Below are 2,137 nucleotides of genomic sequence, written 5' to 3' on the forward strand. Positions count from 1 at the left end.
AAACTTCTTCGTTTAAATAATCGTGCTACCGTATCGCCGACTGAACGGCGGAATCCGGATCAAAGTTGTCGTTCGAGCGGATAAAAAGGAATCCGATGGTCGGTGATATCCATTCGAAAGGAAATGGATGGTAACCTGTTGAAACTGTTGCCTCTTTCAAAGTTTAGCTTATTCGCGACTTTAAATCTCTTCGCGATCACGGGCTACACATTTTCCCTTTTTTTATTTTTTTCTTTAGAGATTCGTCGTCGCATATTTTTCTATATCGTTACGATATATGGAGTAAAAGAAATTAAATGGAAAGATCTTCGTCGAAAGGAATAATTCGACGGGTTTGCAAAGATTAAACGAAAGTAGCTGAGCTAACCTGTTGAAATATCGAGTGAATGGAGAGGCTGTTTGTATACGTACTTTTTATTCCGGATAAAGTTTCTTACCATCCTTTTAATTACAAATTACACTTCAAACATTTTATATATATATAATCAACATAATTACTCGAATCTTTTTCGAACCATAAGAAGACGCATTCCTTCTTTTAAAACGCATTCGTACGTAACGCGAACGCGTATTATCGAGTTCGAAAGGATAAAAATAAGCATAATAAATACAAGCGATATCGAATAAAAGTGTCAAACGTCGAACGTATGGCTCTGTGCAAAGGAGGAAACGGTCGATACGAAGATTAAAGTATCGAAAACTAACCTGTTGAGGCACCAGGTGGATGGAGAGGCTGCTTATAATGGAGACTTCCAATTCGACCATCTCGGAACCGGCCGTATTGTTGGCGTGGCACACGTATCGTCCCGCGTCCTCCGCCCTCGCCGACTGCAGCACGAGGACCCCTGCTCTCGCGTAGATCCTCTCCGAATTGAAGATCATCGCAGTCCCCGTCACGGACTCGCGAAACCATAGGTACATGGGTGGAGGGATTCCCTGCGAGATGCAGGAAAGGACGATCGTCTCCCCCGTCCTTATAGGCGCTGGACTCACTCGTTCGTTGAACCTCGGCGGAACTGGGGTATGAGGGTCTGAAACAGAAGGGAAAACTTGTTTCAATTTCATCAATTTTTCTTTTTCTTTTTTTTGATAAGCAGATTTAATAATTTTCGATATATTTATCGACTACAAAAAGGTATTTGACATTTTTTCGGATTTCCAAAGGAAATTATCGAATGGGGTTGTTCGAAGATTCTCGCTATTATTGTGAACAACTAGCTGGATATAGTTTTCAATTTTATAATAAAGCATATAAATAAATTTTATAATAGTAGTCGAGCACTTATACCGTTCTTATATTTCAATTGTTCTTTTCTGTAAAATTTATTGGAAAAGTGTCTTTAGAATAGCTCGATGAATATTTGAAAAGCGGAAAGTATAAAAAAATAAAGGTTTAATACGGGATGCGATATTGGGACAGAATCGCTATTTTCGGTCGACAAAACGTTCCGCTTTAAGTGTTCGAAAGGAAAGCAAGCTGTTCGTAGTTGACCGATTGAAGGCAGAGCTTCGATCGTGAAAACGAGGAAAAAGTTTGCGACTTTGGAACTACTGATGCGTTACTTCAAGGTTCGAGCGATCAACGTTTCTCCATGAATCGTAATTAAGAAAAAGGAATAAAAAGAGAAGAGGAAATGTACCCTATATCTTTCATCAATTTTTCTACGATCGTCTTTCCCCTTGATACCTCGAAATAGCATTTCGAGTCTCTCGGACGGGGAAAGAAATCTCCGCAGACTCGTTGAAACGGACAAAGATCTCGAGATATCAATTTTTCACAACCGTGAAAGACCTTTCTTTGTCGCTGTTACGTATTATTCGAGCCGGTCTTACGCTCTCGACAAATTTACATTTATTTCCGTTTTCTCCCCTTTCCGTTTACATTCTACATTTTCCTACATTACTTTATCGCGTTAATTACACGCCGTGACAACCGCACGTATACGAATCTTTATTATTAATCCGGGATGCGTTTATCCCGAGAAAATTTAAAACTCATCGACGCGGGTCCCCCGCGAGTTCGCGGGGCATCGTTACGATTTCAACGCGTCCATAAACATTAATATCGTTTCGATTTAAATATTGACGCGTAATTGCTTGTCGCGAGAATCGCGCGCTTTTTTTTTTTTTTTTTTTT

General features: G+C 39.8%; 1 protein-coding gene across 1 annotated transcript in view; it reads right to left on the reverse strand.

Moving 5' to 3' along the window:
- Positions 1-2,137, reverse strand: part of LOC102675478 (Down syndrome cell adhesion molecule-like protein Dscam2) — a 105,893-nt gene that overhangs the window by 35,725 nt on the left and 68,031 nt on the right. The window contains exon 7 of the mRNA XM_031513633.1: positions 702-1,031. Coding sequence (XP_031369493.1) covers positions 702-1,031 — 330 coding nt within the window. The remainder of the gene's footprint in view (positions 1-701; positions 1,032-2,137) is intronic.

Source organism: Apis dorsata, unplaced genomic scaffold (assembly GCF_000469605.1).
Source record: "Apis dorsata unplaced genomic scaffold, Apis dorsata 1.3 scaffold_683, whole genome shotgun sequence".
NCBI classification, from domain to species: Eukaryota; Metazoa; Arthropoda; class Insecta; order Hymenoptera; family Apidae; genus Apis; species Apis dorsata.